Raw genomic sequence first — 16,289 nt, 5'->3', positions numbered from 1 at the left:
GCCAGTGATAGGTGGAGCAAAGGAGAGATTGCCAAAGATGTCATAAACAAAAGGACAAAAGTCATCTTATGATGATTTCATAGGACCTTGGTTCTGAACAAATTCTTGTCACCTTGGTTGGTTTCTGCTTAACATTGCAATGAGCAGATCTTGCTTGGTCTGTCTACATCTGAGAATTATTGATTTCACCGTGCTAATCATTTGTTCAGCTAGGCCGTTAGATCTAGGGTAATGAGGAGAAGAAGCAGTATGATCAATATTCCAATTCTCACAAATATCCTGAAATGGCTCATCAATAAATTGCAGACCACTGTCAATAATGATCTCTCTAGGCACACTAAATAAATGAAAATAGCAATTAGATTTTGTGCATCAGTTGTGATTGATGTACAATTGTTGAATAATGGGGTATTTGGTAAAGTAGTCAATGATGATAAGGATATATCTTCTGTTTTCGCTAGGTTATGCAGTCTGCTAAGTGTATCCAATGTGACAGCAAGTTACCTGGTTTGTACTTGATCTCACAATTTTAACCTTGAATCTTTATCAACAAACATTGCAATCTTGGCGGTGCACTGGTCAATGGTTTTCACCAAATCAGCTCCAGTGGCTTGTGGTCAGCCTCGACCACAAATCTTTTGTCAAATAGATAGTTATGAAAATGCGTGATTCAAAACACTAAAGCTAATGTTTCCAACTCAATATTGGAGTAGTTGGATTGCATTATATGCAGAGATTTTGAAGCAAGTACAATCTGTTTACCTTTTTGTAGTATTTTCTGTGAGGCATCTATCTCCAGGGCAGCTGTCTTCCTAGGATCATAAAATTGAAATGTCGATGCTTCTGATAATGACTGTTTCAGTGCTTTGAAGGGTCTTGGGGGTTTTTGTGCCATAGGAAAGACACATCCTTTCTCAACAATTCCCTTAGCAATGAAGATTTTTGAACAAAATTGGGAATGCATGAAGACAAGACATTAAAGAGACCTAGACATCTTCAAAGATCATTCTGATCTTGAGGAGTTGGAATGGCTTTAATATGCTCTATCTGACTTGGATTGGGATGCACACCAGCACTGGAATAAATAGAACCAAACAAATTGATTTGCTGCACATTGATGTCACATTTCAGACTGTTGAATGTCAATCCTTCATTACTTGCCACTTGCATCAATGATTTCAAATTTGGTCATGTTCTTGCATTGTTCTTCCCGCAATGGCAATGTGATCTATAATGCAGATGCATCCTGGCACAGTGCACGTAATATGGTCCACGTGAGTTTGAAAGAGATCCTGGTGAACAGATCACCTAAAAGGAAATCATTGAAAACAGTATCGTCTGAATGGGGTACGAGCTGTAGTAAGCACTTGAGACTTCTCTGCAAGATATACTGACCAGTAGCCATGCTTGTCATCAAGCTTTGAGAAAAAATTTGCACCTGCAAATCTTGAATTTAACTCTTCTAATGTGAGTATTCTGTCAGGACAACATTTCAAAGCTGTGTTTAAACATTATGGATTGAGGCATAATCTCAATGACCCATCCTCCTTTATGACAAACATAATTGAGCTGCACCAGTCTGTGTGCTCTTGTACACTCTGAATAAGAGTCAAATGGACTCGAAACGTTAACTCTGTCTTTCTCTTCACAGATGCTGTCAGACCTGTTGAGGTTTTCCAGCATTTTTTGTTTTTGTTTTAGATTTCCAGCATCTGCGGTATTTTGTCTTTATCTGTGTGCTCTTGTACTCTTCTAATGATTCCACCTTTCTCCATTTTGTTTAGTTTGACCTTCAATCTTGTAAGTGAATGTTGCACTTATATGGTGGCTCAACGGATGGAGTTGCATTCTCCTGCAAGTGTAATCTTGAAGCTCCCTTGAAACTGCCAATTTTGTTGAAACATTCTGGATATTTCAATGTCAGGTCATGAACTGAGGTGAGTGTAGCTTCTGAAGTTGATCTGCCATATGAGGTCTGAATGATTCCATGGATTGTGAGGTCGTAGCATGCTGGTAGACCTACAATCACTGGGCCTTTAGTCTCCATGATGTAGAACATCTGTGACACCCAGGGTGATTGATTGCATCTGCACTCCAGGACTATGGAACCTGCACATGGAATGGTGAACCATTGTACGCCAAAGGTTTCACAGTTGTAGGTTTTGCCATGGCCTTCCACGTCTGTGGATACATGTCTTTTAGAATTCACAGACATGCACAGCTCTTTGTAGCTGCACCGGCTTTTGCTCTAGTGCACTGCTGTTGCCAGTAGCCCTTTCCGCCAACGGCCTGTACAATTGATGCAAAACTGAGCATTTCCTTGGTGCATGCAGAAGGCCACACCTCCCACATGGCTTGCTAGGTTTAGATGTTCTAGTGAGTGCATCAACAATTGGGGTTGTACTTAGGACCTGCAAGCTTCATCGACCTGTAAGGGTCACTTTGTACTTATGTCCATTCTTGAGTAGTTCTTCGATGCTAAATGTTTTGGGCTTGTCTAGCAGATCTTTCTGGAATGCATCCTTGGAAGTGGATGCAATCACCAATTCAACAATTCTGTCTGCTAATCTGCATTTGAAAAATCACATTTCATACCCTTTTTCTCCTCATTTGCTGACAAAGTGGTCTATAGATTCTGTAGGCTGGTTTCAAAATGACATGAACTCTAGCCAATGAATACGGAAGTTTAACCTGATCCTGAACAGGCCTTCCAATGTAGTCCATAACTTCTGGGGAACATTTAGCTCTTCTGCTGTTAATCCTGACATGTTCAGCCTGTGTAGATCTTCATTTCCAATTGCTAGGTGAATTTTTATGCCTTTGCTCGTCTGGTTCAGATACACCTGAATCAAGAGACCTTAAATGCTTTGTATTCAGATGGTAGGTCAGCTGCATCCCAATTGAAACTGGGGAATCTTTTGGACATTTTGACAATATCCCTTTGACCTCCCTTCTCTTATAGCACCTACGATGTGTGTCACTGTAGTTACTTTCACATGCTTTTCCGAAGCTTCGCCCATTATATTTGTAACATTCTCTGGCCTGGTTTTAATGGTGTTTTTTGTTTTCTTTTCAATTGACTCTCCCTCACTCGCTATTGATCAGGCCCACACCCTGGTCACTCACCTTTCCCGACTGAGCTAACCCAGTGCTGGTCCTCCAGCGTACTGTCCTACTCACCGTGAGGGATCTGTCTGCTTACCAGCTCTTCACTTGAGCACTATTGTGGCACTGTTTCTTCAAAGCTTTTCTATGCATTCAACACGCTATGTTCGCAACACCCTCTGACGCCTTGATTTTGTTGCAGTCTGACCAAAATATCAAGGGTCATCTCAATCTAGCACAATCTATGTTCACTATGTTGCACTTGTACTTAATCTTGCTGCCACACTCTTTAACAACTGCTGAACACCACGTCGTATTTTTATAATGATATAAAAGCACCAACCACTCATAAGGGATTGGGTAAACATGTTGTGAGGCACATGGGAACATTTATACAAAGGTAGAAAGCCGGAAGGCATCAGAGCCATTCTGTGTTCTGCTTGCAGGCAGAAGCAAAACTAAAACTGGAACACATGACACTTTTCCCGTCTAGTGATGCCATGCTGCTATACCTTAAAGGCATATTACAACAATGCCTTTTCTCTAAAGTTTCTGTTTAATTTGTATGAACATATTCTCCAGAATTGTTACACAGATTAAAGCAAGTTGCATTTTAATGGCAAGCAATTCATTGTAAATCCTCATGCTTTTAACTAAATAAATGAAAGAATCTTGAACCCATTGGGCTTGAGATGCCACACTGTTCCTATATATGCAAAAAAAAATCAATAAATTTAATCTATAAAACTAAGAGGAAGACAGTCTGTTATTTCCTTTTGCTCTTTTCTGACCGGATAGAAGGTAAGCATTTACAGTTAGAACAACCCCACATAGAAACAATTGCCCTCTAAGTGACCTCAGGGCTTACTATGTGCAGTATTTAAACATTGTGACCTTAAAGGTCAAGTTAAATACATTGCTACCTTAGCAGCAGAATATTAATATGCATGTTGCAGGGTATAATGTCTCCATCATGTTTCCCCAAATTACAACAGTGATTGCACTTCCAAACAACAGCATTGGCTGTAAAACATATAAGGGCTTCCTGTGATCACGATTAAAATACAAGTTATTCCTTACTTTTTTAGGGTGTCAAATAACTAACACTTCTTTCTGGAAAATGAAAAATTAAACGAGCATTAATTTTTAAAAAATATTCGTTCCAGGGGTGTGGGCTTCGCTGGCTGGGCCAGCATTTATTGCCCATCCCTAATTGCCCTTGAGAAGGTGGCGATGAACTGCCTTCTTGAACCACTGCAGTCCATGTGGTGTAGGTACACCCCCAGTGCTGTTAGTGAGGGAGTTCCAGGATTTTGACCCAGCGACAGTGAAGGAACAGCAATATATTTCCAAGTCAGGATGGTGAGTGACTGACAGGGGAACTTCCAGGTGGTGGGGTTCTCATGTATCTGCTGCCATTTCCTTCTAGATGGTAATGGTCATGGGTTTGGAAGGTGCTGCCTAAGGAGCCTTTGACTGACAGATAAAGAGTCCTTTGGTAGATAAAGAGTCCTCAAGCAGGTCTAATACCTGGTTAACGTTGGAACAAGGAAATAAAATGTTTCACTCGCTGTGTCCGCTTCCTCACTGTCTGTATCTGTCTTTGTTAACTGTATGAAAGATCAAATTGTAACCTGTGCTTCAGCAAATCTGACTTAAACCTCCATCTGATAAGAAAAATATAACCAATATTGCAAGATTGAGTACACTCTATTAATCATTTGCCAAATAAATATTAACCTTGTAAGATTGGCACGGCTTTCCACATCGCAACAGGTCCAAGGCTGGCAAACTGACCAAAGGAAGATTCCAAGAAAAACAGTGGCATCCCAACGAGTGCCAGCATGAATGCATAGGGAATAAGAAACGCACCTGGAAAATATAGTAAACAACTTCAATAAAGCGTAAAACTGGGCAAGGCTAAAATAAGCTTTCAGGCTGTACTCCTGAAATTATTATGAAAATTTGTTTGTCTGCCTCTGTCTTTCTATCTAATTTTCAACCTATTGATCCAGAAATATTTTAACTCTACACAGAAAATCAATGTATTTTCATTCTCTCCTCTTCCATTGGCCATGGTTACTGTAAGATTTTATGACATGAATTGTCATTAGTCTAGATGTTTAGCTTTCAACTCCAATTCTAAAAATTCAGCAAATCAATGAAATCAGGAACATTGCCACATTCTAAAATTCACTCCACAGTCGATCAAAATATTATCTTTCTCTTTATGCAGTTGTGTATATTGTTTTGTTGCTTGTTTTCACCGATCCAGTTTTCTGGGGTTGTGAAGAGCAGCTGATAAGAGCCAGTTTGACCTCAATTTACAAACTTGAACAGACACCTTGACCGAGGAGACAGTTAACCTTGACCGAGGAGACAGTTAACTGAACATTTCAGATATTGTTCAGTAAACATGCTTGATGTGAACAGTTCATGCATTTTAAAACCATCATCATTGTTGTAGGTCTTAGCTTAGGTTGCCCTTGTCAGGATTTTTACAGACTGCTGGAGGGAAGGCTGTGGTAAACATTACCTTTTGCAGAACACGCTACAATGTATAGTACAAGGCTTAGCATGAGGCTTCACGCAGGCCTCTCTCAGCATACACTGTTTTCATGTGATCTTATATCATTGATGATGTAGACTGTCTATTTGCTCATTTAACATTAACCCTTTGCACTACATAAACAATAATACCTTAAAACATATCCATTTTTAAAAAATCATTAATTCTACACGCCTGCCAAGGTTCATTCATATTTGTTTTAAAATACCAACTCATTGATGTACCTCACTCTTACTTATAACGTTAAACTATGACCTTGACACATCAGGCTCAACCTCCCCAAAAAAAAATCTTCTAAATAGTTTAAAGCTGTGAAATGGAATTCATCATTCTTTATAACAGCATTGTTTTATCCGATATTATTTGGCTAGTGCAATAAATTTAATGTTCCTTATAAATCAATTAATTATTCCCTTTATTTTTATTTTCTCGCTCCTGCATTTTAGATTGTCTACTGTACCTCCTCCATTTCTGTAAGCCAGGTAAGGGAATCTCCAAACATTGCCTAGACCCACAGCACAGCCGATCATTGAGAGCAAGTAGTCAGTCTTTGAGGACCAGTTGCCTCGCTCCACATTCTCATCACCCTCACCCACATGTTCATTGGTGACAGCCTGGGGGAAAGAGAGAAAATGGCTGACTCAGAAGTTAGACTAGAAATCAAGCAAAAAGTACTATTTTCACTCACTATGACACATATTGTGCCAGCAGCCACAGGAGAACTATGTTGAGAGATCTAGCAATCTCAATGGTGAGGGCTTTGCCTCTTTCAATGTGTGGTTGATGGTGGTGCAGCTTAATGGGGATCCAATCACTGAGCTACTGTGAGGCATCAAGCTGTCCATTCAGCCAACCAAATTAAAGAATTCTCATAGACATCCAAACAGGAAATGAAAATCACTAATTATCAAATTATTTATTAAAATAATTATAGAGAGTGGAGTAAAGATTGGGTCATGCACAGGGGATTGAAGTAGAAGCTGAAATATCATGAACAAGCATTCTTTTAATTATTTAACAAGTCTTCTTTTTTAAATGAGTAATTAATCATAATGGAGACATTTAACATTTCACGAATATAAAATTATGTTGTCAGGACCAGAACAGTTGTTGAACAGTAATTATTACTCAGATCATCGCTAGAAGCTCGGTTATACCTCATTTAACGAGGTATTTTATGGGATCGCTAACAGTGGTGTGAGAGCAGAAATGGGAAAGTTCTTGTCAAATGAATTAATTTCACTGCTTTCCGGCGATGGATGGGCAGGAGTCCACAACATATCCTGCAGTGGATCAGTGAAAAACAGACTGCAATTTCTGGGTTTCCAGTTTAATCTGGGCTTGTGCCCAAGCGCTGAAGTTGTGCTCAGATCCAGAGGAGTATTGGCAGCAACACTGACAGGATGCCGTCAAATACCCTATGAATTCCAAGCCACCATTGATTTTTCCACCTAGCAGCAATTGGTTGGTAGTTTGGAAACACCCGGAACCCCACAAAGAGTCTCTGCAAGTCACAACAACCAAAATCTGCAAATCATCAGCATCTTTCTGAGTTTTGCATGAGTTTACTGTCATATTTTGCTAAATTACTCACCGTGTCGTCTGGAGGGTGTGTTTGATAGTCATCCTGTGAGAAATCAGATAAATTCAAGTCTGCCATGTCCATTTTTGGACAATGATGAATGATTCTTCCACTTGCTCAGGGTTTGGATGTAAACCTTAACGAAGACACCTTTGACCAAAAGTCTTCTAACTTTGCACTACTTCTGGAATCTGGTTACAGGTGATTCAGCTTCTCACCTGACTCTTCCACAACCAGAAGCCAGTTCTTATGTTGTTTAAAAGTGGACTAACTCTGTTTGCTCAAGGTCCAAAGTCCGAGAGTATATCTGCTCTCGCTTACTCAATTTCCAGACTAAATGTTCCGATTGCTTTAATTTCAAAACACTGTATCGTGTTATGTAACATTTTTGCTACATTGATAGTTTTGACAACATCTGCATTTTTAAAGGGAACAGCAACAAGTACAACTGCACCAATCAGGAACTCGGACAAGGCAGGATGCTGCATGCATTTGTTTGAAAATGAGACAACACACACAAACATGCGAATAAGGAGCCGGAGTATGTCACTCGGCCCTTCGAGCCTGCTCCGCCATTTCATGGGATCATGGTTGATCTGATTGTGACCTCAATTCCACATTCCTGCTTACCCCCAATAAACTTTCACCCTCTGACTTATCAAGAATCTATCTACTACTGCCTTAAAAATATTCAATCCTCTATAGTGAAGTCCGATGCAAAATACCTGTTCAATTCATCTGCCATCTCCTTACTTTCCATTATTAATTCCTGAGACTTACTTTCTATAGAACCAATGCTCACCTTGTTAACTTTTCTTGATTGAATATATACAGAGAGTCTTACTATCCATCTTAAAATTACTAGCTAGCTTTCTCTCATACACAATTTTTTCCCTCCTTGTTAATCTTTTAGCAATTCTTTGCTGCTCTTTATATTCTGTCCGATCTTCTGACCTGCCACCTTTCTTTGCGTAATTATGGCCAGAATTATCCGGCTGACGTGCGGATGGCGTAGCCCGCACATCAGCATATAAAATGACGCGCGCTGACATCGCACGAGCGTGCCAACGTCAGCGCGCGCCATCGCGATATTTTGGTGGGCGGGTGCGATCAGCTCGCCCGCCATTAATTGAAGGTCTCATTAAGCCCCTTAATTTGCCAATTGTGTACGATTTTGAGGGGCCCGTGTGAACTTCGGGTCGGCGCACGGGCCCAACGGGAAGGCAGGTAGGAGATTATTTAAGAAAACTTTTGCAATGTCGGGATATGTGGACTCAGAGGAGTTGTTCATGTTTTCCATGAAGTTATAATTGCTGAAAGTATTTAAAACATACCTGTGTGATTGTTAGTAGATCACAAAAGAGACATCGATGTCCAAGATGTTTTTGCATAAAGTGAAAGCATTCTGCAGACAGCATTCTTTTTCGGCCTTGCAGCTTTCCAAAGCTCTCCATTTAGCCTGGGGCTATAGGTTCTGACCTCTCCAGTGGAGGCAGATTCCCTGAGGAGGAAGGGAGGGATAGAATCAGGAGGAGGCCAGGACTGGACAATCAGCCTCCAGGGGAGCCACCTTTGGGAGGCCAGGCACAGGCACAAGGGGTGCAGGGCCAAGAGGTTGTCCAAGGTGCAAGGGGCCGCAGAAGACGCCACTATCCTGCTGCCAGGGTATACAGGCGGCGAAGCAGCTACCTCAATATGACTGAGGTGCAGTGCCGAAGGAGGCTCCGACTCTCAAGGGAGACAATCAACTATATCTGTCAGATGATTGGCCCTGAGATCTCCCCTAGCTATGTGGGAGGACATCCCATGCCAGCGGCTCTGAAGCTCACATTTTCCCTCCACTTCTATGCCTCTGGCTCCTTCCAGGGCTCGGTGGGTGATCTTTGTGGTGTCTCCCAATCAGCTGTCCACACTTGTGTCAAGCAGGTTACAGACGCTCTGTTCAGACAGGTATCCACCTTTATCCACTTCCGCTGTGACCACGCAAGTCAGGCACAGCGAGCCAGAGGTTTCGCGGCCATTGCTGGTTTCCCCTGTGTCCAGGGTGCAATAGACTGTACACATGTGGCCATCAAGGCGCCAGCAGGCGAACCCGGTGCCTTTGTCAACAGGAAGGGCATCCACCCCATGAACGTGCAGATAGTGTGTGTCCACAGGATGCAGATTTTACAAGTCTGTGCAAGGTACCCAGGCAGCTCCCACGACGCCTGCATCCTCAGACACTCTCAGGTGCCGGGGCTCTTCAGTGCTCCGGCTCGGCTGGATGGTTGGCTGCTGGGTGACAAGGGTTATCCCCTGCGAAGGTGGCTCATGACGCCAGTACACCGTCCAAGAACAGAAGCTGAGCATCGGTACAATAGGAGCCACGGCACCACAAGGGCTGTGGTGGAGAGAGCCATCGGTCTTCTCAAGATGCAGCTCCGTTGCCTGGACCGCTCAGGGGGTGCACTCCTGTACCCCCCAGATCGAGTCTCTCTGATGGTGATAGTCTGCTGCGCTCTGCATAATCTTGCGCTGGAAAGGGGGGATGCAGTTGACGATGAAGACCTTGACACCCTGGATGAGGCTGCACATGATGAATCTAGCAGTGCCTCTGAGGATGAGGAAGCACAGGGCGATGATGAGGGGCAGAACGATGACCCGCATTTACACCAAGGAGGCAGGGACACCCGGGACAATTTATTCCAAAGAACCTTCAGCTAGCTCCACACACATGGAACAGCAGGAGCAGCATTTCCTGGAACTTCCACACGTGGCACTCAGGTGCCACATCTTCCACCTGTTCAGCTGCAAATAAGGGCTTAGTACAGAAACATCAGTGTCCACTCAAACACTCATGATAAATATGTGAAAATGAAAAAAGCACGACAATGAAAAGACGCTCAGCCATGGTAACAAAGGTGGACTTTATTCTGTCCACAATTAAAGCCCACATGATTATTCGACAATGTTACAAAAAGGGGTGCTTATTCTAAGGCCAACACAAAATCACCAGTGACATACCCGGGGAGTGCCTAAGGTGCCTTATGTTTTCCTTTCTGGGTGCTACGTCTAGGTGTCCCCCAATTGCTCGGAGTGGCTTGTGAGATACCCTGCTGACTCTCCTGTCCTATTGGCCTAGATTACCTTGGCGGGCGTCCTCTGGCCCGTGGAGCCTGTGATGGCCCCGCCTGGGAGGTAGTGGCCAGCTCATGAACTGGCACCTCCCCAGTTGTCGCAGCCTCAACGGAAGAAACGTTGACTGGCAGAGGGGCAGAGGAGCTGCTACCCTCATCTGGAGCGCCCTGAGAGGAGCTCGCAGCAACGGCAGACAGCTGCTGCACCGACGTGAGGTCCAAATCTACCTCCATTCTTACCGCAGATGCATGGGCACCGAGTGCCGGCGCTTGGTGTCCACGACATCTCCCACAATGGAAAACACCACCTATGGCCAGAACCGCAGTGAGGGCTTGCAGGTCAGAGCGTAACCCAATCATATTTAGATCAATTTAGTGGAAGCCCCTCTCTATAAGAGTCGCCAATCTCTCATTGGAGGAAGCCTGAAGCTCTGCCCTGAGGGCCAAACCTTCATGTTCACTCTGCCTGGACTCCTCCGTTGCAGAGAGCAACTGAACCATTCCCTCATGCAACCCTGCCAGATGCAAACGCACTTCCTGCCGCCTTTCCCGCAGTTGCTGCATTGGGGACAACTCCAGAGGCACATCATCAGTGCCGGACTCAGCATGTGCCTCGTCCCCTGCAGCCCTCCGGCTGCTGGAGCCATCGGCACTCTCTGCCCCGACCATTTCCTCCAGCGATCGTGATGTGCCCTCTCCACTGTGACCCGGGACACGAGCCAACGGTAAAGTCCCCACTGAGGTGTGTGTGTCTGCGCTGGTGCCTGGCTGGCTGAAATGATGTGCCGCAAGTTGCACTTGTTGGCCCTCAGGTGTGGAGGGGGGGCCGCAGGGTCGAGGTGCGGGTCGCTCTGGTGGTGATGCTGAAATTAACAACAAGGACAGTGCATCAGTTAGCGTACATTCAGTTCAACCTTTCATCCCTATCCCCCCCAGACTCATAAGTCGCTCAACCTTAAAGATCCTTAAAAGAAGAATATTGGTGAGGTCCAAATGAGTCAAGACGGGCCCCAAGCATTAAACACGCATGCAAACAGACTGGTTAGATGGCCTCATGAATGGAACATGGCTTGTAAAGAACCAGAGGAGTGGGGAGAGTGCAGAGGTATCTTATGTGGATGCATTGTTGCCTGGACAGTTGCTCGGCTGAGGAAACATTTCAAACAGTTGTGTCATTTTCTGCCGAACTCAGGAGATTGAGAGGTCATATTATTGGCCTTCATTCCGTAAGGAGGGGCATAGACCGGGTGGGCAGAAGGCAACATTTCCCTTGGCACAGGGATGAGTAACGTGGTGGAATTCATCTAAGTCGTGTGCCATGAAGTTCACAGCTGAGGTGCTGAGGACCTTCTGGATAAAGTAATGTGGGCGCACTGGCTGAAAGGGTGCTGGAGGTCCCAAACCCCCGAAAATGGAATCAGTCTTTGGGTGTGCAGCGACAATCCAATGGCATGTGAGACCATGGTGATAGTGGTCACAAATGGGATAAGGTGACTTTGGAAGGTGGTGGAGACGCGATTACTCAAGGTGACGAGGGTCCCTCCTGTATGACCCACACGTCAGAATGTCTCAGTCTGTGAATGAGCATTGTTTCAGCATTAACAATTGCAGCAACGATCAGTGGTTTGGATGGTGGGCAGACAGAGTGGATGGGACTGTGGAACTCAAATACCTGGCCGCCGGACCCCAGCCTCGCCGCCCCCAGCCGCCTTGGCCTCCTGCCTCCTGCCCAGCTCCATGGCCTGCTCCTCGAATGGGGTGAGGTGTTGGAGGAGGGCGCTCCCACCACCAGTCCTCAGGCACTCACGGGCATTGTGGTTACTTTTTGCCTGCAAAACACATAAGAGGATTTATTGGGGCAGGTCGCTCATGTACTCTGCACGCACACGCCGGACCCCAACCACAGTGGCCCATCTGAGGCCTCCAGTGGCTCCTGCCCACACTACTAGTGATGAGTCCCCAGAAGATGGTCCCAAAACCCTCCCCCAACCGTCCCCTTGGACACATTCGAAGTCCATCACTTTGAATAGCACACGGGTCCTAGCGCCCACGGAAAGGAGGATTAAATAGGTGTGGCGCCGATGCCAGCAGATGGGACTTGCCCAAAAGACCTTGAGGAACCCCTTGGACCATTTCATTACCATCACTATGACATGTGTTGGAGTTCTGAAAATGTGTCTACCGGCCACCCCTGCAGGTTGCCCTCAAACTACTCAAATGCCACAGAAACCAACATATGCTGCGCAGAAAGCCCTTCTTCCCCTCAAACACTAAGGCTGATGTAAGCATCGTCAGTACCCATTTGCCCACCCAGCGTGCGACAGATGCCCTATGCAGTAACGGCAGCCATACATGGTGGGGGGGTGGCGGGGGGGGGGGTTGTCAAAGGCCAAGGCTGCCTTCTGCCTCAAATAGCCCAGACAGACATGGTACTCACCCATCCGCAGCGCAGCAAACCATTGAAGCGTTTTTGACACTGTGTGCCAGTGCGTCTAACATCATCATGGGCACTTACAGCCTCGCCCACCTCCTCCCAAGCCTGGCTGGTAACATGGGGAGCCCTCCTCCTCCCATCCTCAGGATACAGAACATCACGCCGCTGGCCCACCTCTTGCAGAAGGACAGCAAGGCATGCATCCGAGAACCTGGGTGCACCGTGGCCCCCCTGTCCTCTCCTGCAGCCTGCCCCCCTCCTCCTCCACCTCCTCCTCCTCTGCCCTTCTTGGCCATGTGCACTGCTTCAAGCAGGCTGCCTGGCCACTCTTTAAACAGGCTGCCGGCTCCCAATTGGAACCGGCAGTCTGAGGCCGCCGGCCCCCACGACTATTCCCCAGTTTTCCACAGGAGTCGCAAAGCCACGATGCCGGTCTGAATTGGCCCCCCCCCGCAGAAAATGGCGGCACGGCCCGTTTCGCCAGTGGCAATCGGCCACCCGTCTGCCCGACTGACAAACGTAAAATTCTGCCCGATATGTTTCTTCTTTAAGTTTGATACTGTCTTTAACTTTTTTAGCTAACCACGGACAGTGGGCCCTTCCCTTGGAATTTTTCTTTCTCATTGGAATGTATATATTCTGTGTATTCTGAAATATCCCTTTAAATGTCTGCCACTGAACTTCTATTGACATATCCCTTAACTCATTTGCCAGTTCACTTTAGCTAGTTCTGCTTTCATACCCTCATAATTGCCCTTATTTAAGATTAAAACATTAGTCTTGGACGCACTCATTTCTCCCTCAAAATGAATACAAAATTCATTCATATTGTGATCGCTGCTACCTAGGGGTGCCTTCATTAGGAGGTTATCAATTAATCCTATCTTGTGGCTCAATGCCAGGTCTAGTATAGCCTGTCTCTGGTTGGCCTACTGTGTAGTTACAATTAGGGTCCTGTAAACCACTCCCACAAGTGATGACTTGCCTTTATCATTTCTCATCTCAACCCAAATTACTTCTACATGCTGGTTTCCTGAAATTAGATCATCCCTCTCTCATGTGCTAATGCCACCAACAATTAACAGAGCCACCCCTCCACATTTTCTGAACTTCCTGTCCTTCCTCAATGTCATGTACCCTTCAATATTCAGGTCCCAATCTAGCCATATATCTGAAATACCTACAAGATCATACTTACTTATTTCTATTTGCGCTATCTGTTCATCTGTTTTGCTTTGAATGCCATGTGCATTCATTAACAAAGCCTTTAGTTTTGTCCTTTTTTTACTCTTGTAGCACTTTGCCTTATTTGCTGATTTACTCTTAGGGCAGAATTTTGCCGTCGGCGAGCAGGGAGCGGGGCCCGCTCACCAATGTGTAAAATGATGCAGGATGATGTCGGGCGGAACCCCTGACGTCATCCCGCCCCATTTAAATTTTCAGGAAGGCGGGCCCACAGCAAATTCAGCCGCGGGCCCACCGACCTGTCAATGGCCAATTGAGGCCATTGACAGGATCAATTATACAATTAAAGGATCTGCCCGTCCAACCTTAAGGTTGGTGGGCAGGCCAGGAGCCCCGGTGGCAAATAGGAAAAACAGGAAACCACATCCACCGGCGGGATGAGGTTTCATGCAGGGTTTTAAAAAGTTTAATAAACTTATTATGTAAATTATGAACATGTCCCATCTCATGTGACATTGTCACATGAGGGGGACATGTTAGGGAATGTTTTTTTCTGTTTTTCATATTTTTAAAAGTGTAAGCGATCTCCTGAGGCGGAACTTTGTCTCAGGGAGATATGCGCTCTTTCGTGTGCATACGCAAAAAAACGCACTCTCGCTTTTGGGGAATCCCCCCCCCTCCGCCTGCACAGGGAGCACATAGTGCTTCCCGCCGGACGTCACGCTGTGCGGGCCTTAATTGGCCCGCCCTTGTAAACTGGCGGCGGGGCCCGCTTCTCTGGCGGGGATTGTCTCCCTGCCCGCCGGAGATTGAGTCGGGCCCACCCGCCCGACAGGCAGAAAATTCTGCCCTTAGAATTGTACTCTATGTTCCTTCCGAGCACACTATGTTAATCATTTCCCATTTTAGTGCCTTTCTCTCTTGTCTTGTCTCTCCTCTTAGGTTTAGGCACCAGAAACGACAATGACAATCTCAGCCCTGTTGACCCTGCAAAGTCCTCCTTACAAACTCTGGGAGCTAAAATTGGGAGAGCTGTCTCAGAGACTAGTCAAGCAACAGCTTGACATAGTCATACTCTCGGAATAATGCCTTACAGATAATGTCCCAGACACCACCATCACCATTCCTGGGTCTGTCCTATCCCACCAGCAGGACAGACCCGGCAGAGGTGATGGCATAGTGGAATCCAGTTGGGAGGGCGTTGCCCTAGCTTCTCAACATTGATTCCGGACCCCATGAAGTCTCATGGCATCAGGTCAAACATGGGCAAGGAAACCTCCTGGTGATTACCATGGGCCGGCCTCCCACAGCTGATGAATCAGTATTCCTCCAAGTTGAACACCACTTGGAGGAAGCACTGAGGGTGGCAAGGGTGCAGAATGTACTCTGAGTGGGGAACTTCAATGTCCATCACCAAGAGTGGCTCGGTAGCACCACTACTGACCGAGCTGGCCGAGTCCTAAAGGACATAGCTGCTAGACTGGGTCTGTGGCAGGTGGTGAAGGAACCAACAAGAGGGAAAAGCATACTTGACCTCATCCTCACCAACCAGCCTGCCTCAGATGCATCTGTCCAAGGCAGTATCGGCAGGAGTGACAACCACACAGCCCTTATGGAGACAAAGTCCCATCTTCACATTGAGGGTACCCTCCATCGTGTTGTGTGGCACTACAGCCATGCTAAATGGGATAGATTTCAAACAGATCTAGCAACTCAAGAATGGGTAACCACAAGGCACTGTTAGCTACCATCAGCAGCAGAATTGCACACAACCACAAGCTGTAAACTCATGGCCCAGCATATCTCCTACTCTAGCATTACCATCAAGCCAGGGGATCATCCCTGGTTCAATGAAGAGTGCAGGAGGGCATGCCAGGAGCAGCACCAGGCATACCTAAAAATGAGGTGTGAACCTGGTGAAGCTACAACACAGCATGCCAAACAGCATAAGCAGCAAGTGATACACAGGGCTAAGCGATTCCACAACCAACGGATCAGATCTAAGCTCTGCAGTCCTGCCACATCCAGTCGTGAATGGTGGTGCACCATAAAACAACTCACTGGAGGAGGAGGCTCCACAAATACCCCCATTCTCAATGATGGGGAAGCCCAGCATATCAATGCAAAAGATAAGGTTGCAGCATTTGCAACAAACTTCAGCCAGAAGTGCTGAGTGGATGATCCATCTCGGCCTCCTCCGAAATCCCCAGCATCACAGATGGCAGTCTTCAGCCAATTCGATTCACTCCACATGAAATCAAGAAACAGCTAAAAGCACTTGATACTGCAAAGGCTATG

At 45.8% G+C, this 16,289-nt stretch overlaps 1 protein-coding gene across 8 annotated transcripts in view; it reads right to left on the bottom strand.

Annotated features, from left to right (window-relative positions):
* The window catches only part of LOC144683854 (sodium- and chloride-dependent neutral and basic amino acid transporter B(0+)-like), a 453,756-nt gene that overhangs the window by 70,520 nt on the left and 366,947 nt on the right, over positions 1-16,289 (bottom strand). For 7 of the 8 annotated variants that reach the window (XR_013577349.1, XR_013577348.1, XR_013577347.1 and 4 more), the window contains 2 exons: positions 6,135-6,288; positions 4,846-4,977 (listed from right to left, as the gene is read on the bottom strand). Coding sequence is in view for 1 of the 8 variants with exons in the window: in XM_078547360.1 (XP_078403486.1) it covers positions 4,846-4,977; positions 6,135-6,288 (286 nt within the window). In the remaining 7 variants the exon portion in view is untranslated. Of the gene's footprint in view, positions 1-4,845; positions 4,978-6,134; positions 6,289-7,268; positions 7,513-16,289 lie in introns of those variants that run through there. The other variant, XR_013577350.1, reaches the window with a different exon arrangement.

The sequence above is a fragment of the Cetorhinus maximus genome, chromosome 8, assembly GCF_964194155.1.
Source record: "Cetorhinus maximus chromosome 8, sCetMax3.hap1.1, whole genome shotgun sequence".
NCBI classification, from domain to species: Eukaryota; Metazoa; Chordata; class Chondrichthyes; order Lamniformes; family Cetorhinidae; genus Cetorhinus; species Cetorhinus maximus.
The sequence above is the reverse complement of the archived record's forward strand: the minus strand, read 5'-3'. Positions and strand labels throughout refer to the sequence as shown.